Consider the following 3,794-nt stretch of genomic DNA (forward strand, 5'->3'; position numbering starts at 1 on the left):
CTCTGCTTATTCCTCCTGGGTTTTTTTCCTAACTTTTTCTGTGTTTTTTCCCTTTTTTTTTCTATTTTCCCTCCCCATTTTTCCATCCCCATTTTTACCTCCCTGTTTTTCCTTCCCATCTTTTCCCCCCATTTCTTTTCTCCCTCATTTTTCCCTGTCTTTTTCCCTTTTCTCCTTTTCCTTCTCTTTTCTATTTCTTTTTATGTTTTTGCCTTTTTTTCTTCTTCCTTTTTTCTTTTCCCTCTTTTTTCCTTTTGTCTCTTTTTACTTTAGTTCCCCTTTTTCGTTTTTTGCCCCTTTTCCCAATGTTTTCTTTATTTTCCCTTTTTCTTTTCCATCCTTTTTTCCCCCTTCTTTTCCCCTTTTTTTCTTTTTTCCCCTCTTCCTTCCCCCTTGTTTCTTTCCATTTTTTCCCCTTCCCCCAGCACTCTCGAAACTCTGTTATTCCCTGCCCCTTCCCCTTCCCAGGGCTCCATTCCCAGTGCTGGGAATTGGCTCAGAGGAACTGGGATGGACACGGACACAGCACCTGGAGCTCTGTTCCATGGATGCGCCTGGAGCCCTCTGGATTTTTCCCTCTGATCCACCTCATCCCGTGGATGTTCCAGAGGCTTTTCCCCAGCTCCAGGGCCTTTAGGAACACATGGAGCTGCTGATCCCAATTCCTTCCCTGAGTCCCCACTCCACGAGGGGCCGGAGGGGCGATCCCAGCTCCCGCATGGATCCCTTGGGAAGGGGCTGGGTTGGGATGGTGATGCTGGGATGGGTCTCAGCGCACATTCCTTGGATCAAGCACTTAATCCCAGTTTTTTTCCAAATGGCCCAAAACCACCGTCATCGTTTTACTGACGGGAACATCCGAGGGATCCAAAGCATCCTCGGTGTCCGTGGATTTGGGAGGATGGGAGAGGACCCTGCCAGGTTTTTCCCTGCAGGGTCCATCACCAGCTGCTCCTCACTTTGGTTTTCCTTCCCAAGGAACCTCAGAAATTCCTGGAACAGGGATTTTATCCCTGAGCATCCACAGGTAAAATGGCAGCTCTGGGACTGGAGGGATTTTTTGCTCTCCGGTTCTAAGAATTCCATGGAAAAGAAAGGAATGTAATCCAACTGGAGGTGTGTTGTCTTATGGAGGGCTCTGGCTGCTGGGTATTCCGGGCTGGAAGGAATCTCTGTGGTGGAGAGCGGTCTGGGAGCAGAATTCCAGAACCTGAGCCGTGATTCCCGCATTTCCTCATTAAAGAAATGAGTTTGAAAACAGCTCCAAAGGGTTCCATCCCCTGGGTGTTTCCTGGTGGGATTACAGGTACAGGTACATCCTCACCTCTTCTCCTCCAATCCATGGAAAAACTGCACCATCATGGAGCCTCCTGGGAATTAATCGCAGCTCCCAGAGGCCGGAGTGTTGCTTTAGTCCCAGATTTAAATAGTTCCTGGATCTTATCCCGACTGGATTCCTCTTCCTCAGATATGTTATTTTCCCATTCTCCTTAATTTTCTTCCCGCTTGCTCCGGCTCTCTCTGCAGCCTGCAGACTTCTGGGGGTTGCTTCCAACCAGGATGCACCAGGCTGGCTGCAATTCCAGGGTTTCTTGGTCTTGGGAAAAAATTCCCAAGGATAAAACTTGACCCCTTGGCCTCATCCAGAGGTGGGACTGGGAAACCCCACAGATTCCACGGCGTTGCCTTGTGGGCAGCACATCCCAATCCCACAGGATCCAGGAGCTCTGGATCCGCTGGATCCCCTGGCCTGGCAGCCAGCTGGAGGTGAGGTCCTGGCTGGAGATTAGATTTGGGTTGGAGGTGAGGAAAAGTCCAGGCTGGAGGTGACATGTTGTCCTGGCTGGAAGTGGATCCCAGTTTGGAGGTGAGGTCCAGCTTGGAGGTGACATCAAGGCTGGAGGTGAGGTCCAGGGTGGAGGTGAGTTCCCATCTGGAGGTGAGGTTCATGTTGGAGGTGAGGTCCCAGTTTGGAGGAGAAGTCCAGTCAGAAGACGAGGAAAGCTCCAGCCTGGAGGTGACATCTGGTCCTGGCTGGAGGTGAGGAAAGGTCCAGGCTGGAGGTGAGGTCCCAGTTGGAGGTGAGTTCCAGGCTGGAGGTGAGGATCATCTTGGAGGTTAGACCTGGGCTGTAGGAAAGGTCCAGCCTGGAGCTGAGTTCCTCGTTTGGAGGTGAGGTCCAACCTGGAGGCAAGGCTCATCTTGGAGATTAGATCCGGGCTGGAGGTGAGGTGGGGAAAGGTCCATCCTGGAGGTGAGGTCCAAGCAGCAGGTGAGGTCAGGGCTGGAGGTGAAGTGAGGTCCTGTCTGGAAGTTAGATCCAGGCTGGAGGTGAGGTCCAGGCAGGAAGTGAGGAAAGGTCCATCCTGGAGGTGAGGTGAGATCCAGGAAGGAGGTGAGGTCCCGGCTGGATCTGAGGTCCAGTCAGGAGGGGGGGAAGGTCCCAGTTTGGAGGTGAGGTACAAGAAAAGGGTGAGGTCCTGGCCGGAGCTGAGGAAAGGTCCAGCCTGCAGGTGGGGTGTGATCCTGGCCGGAGCTGAGGTCCAGCCTGGAGCTGAGGTCCCGTGTTATTCCCAAGCTGCCCCAAGAACATCTCCAGCAAAGCTGCCAAGGTTCCTACGCTTCCAGTGATGGGAATTTTCCGATTAAAAACATTTCCCCCCTCACAGGTGGGGGAGTAGTTGGAGTGTCTGAAATTTGGGGTGTCTGAAATTTTGGGTGTTTCGATGTTTGGATTTTTGGGTGTTTCATTTTCAGTCGTTTCATTTTTTGGTCTCTTGGAAAGAAATTCCATGAACCGGTCGGGAGAGATGAGGAGTGGGACCACAACACGGACCCCCAGAAGGGACTCTGCTCAGTTATCCCAAGTTATGATTCCCAGATAAAAAACGGGTTCCAAGATTCCAGGGCTGTGGATTCCACTGTGATCCTGCCTCTGCCTCTGGAATATTCCCTGCTCTGTTTTTCAGCTGATATTTCCTCTTTTCCCTCTGGAAGAAATTCCTCCTGTTCCCACCTCCCAGGTCCTAGAAAACACTAAAATACAGCACTTAATGGGAATTTTTATTCTCCCTCTCTTCATCCAGAGCTGGAAAAGGAGTTTTTTCAGCCATGAAGCTTGGAAAGACACGTCCGTCCAAGGACGAGCATCGGAAACAAGGTACGGTCGTGGAATGATGGTGGATTCCTGGGACAGCAGCAGCGGGAGAGGAAGGGCTGCTTGTTCCCTGGGCTTGGCACCGTGGTGGAGCTGGAACTGGATACCTCTGGAAAGGCAGGAGAGGGCAGCAGGTGGAAATTCATTGTTGTTTCCATTCAGAGCCTCAGGATCAGTTTTCCACTGCGAAGAAAAGCAGGAATGTGCGCTTGCAGGCAGGGAAAAGCCTTGCTTTGGATCGCGGTGCTGGGAAAACTTCCACTGCTTTCCAGCCAGGTTTCAGGATAGGAAAAGGGAATTTTGCCTGGGATGCTGGCACGGATACCTGGGTGCTCTTCCCAGGCCCTGGGTGTTCCCCTCGTGGTTAAAGCTTCCAGCAGGACCATGGGAAAACATCCAGGATGCAAAGGCAGGAATGGGGCGCTTGGTCCCATGGAAGCTGGATTTATCCATGGTCAGGGAATGGTCACTGTGTGGTGTGGTCCGTGCTGCATGGCCAGGAAGCTCCTGATCCCACCTTTCCCAGGAACCTCCAGCTGTCCCACACCTCCCCTGGGCTGGGATTGTTATTCCGACCCTTGGCCACTGGAGATGGGATGGGATGGGATGGGATGGGATGGGATGGGATGGGATGGGA

The 3,794-nt window shown here is 52.2% G+C and overlaps 1 protein-coding gene across 3 annotated transcripts in view; it reads left to right on the forward strand.

Moving 5' to 3' along the window:
- OTOF (otoferlin) overlaps positions 1-3,794 on the forward strand; it is a 71,733-nt gene that overhangs the window by 31,846 nt on the left and 36,093 nt on the right. For all 3 annotated transcript variants that reach the window (XM_042020182.1, XM_042020181.1, XM_042020183.1), the window contains one exon: positions 3,087-3,160. In XM_042020182.1, coding sequence (XP_041876116.1) covers positions 3,087-3,160 — 74 coding nt within the window. The remainder of the gene's footprint in view (positions 1-3,086; positions 3,161-3,794) is intronic.

The sequence above is a fragment of the Corvus kubaryi genome, unplaced genomic scaffold, assembly GCF_017639235.1.
Source record: "Corvus kubaryi isolate FWS band 111438036 unplaced genomic scaffold, C.kubaryi_AGA036_p1.0 36863, whole genome shotgun sequence".
Lineage (NCBI taxonomy): Eukaryota > Metazoa > Chordata > Aves > Passeriformes > Corvidae > Corvus > Corvus kubaryi.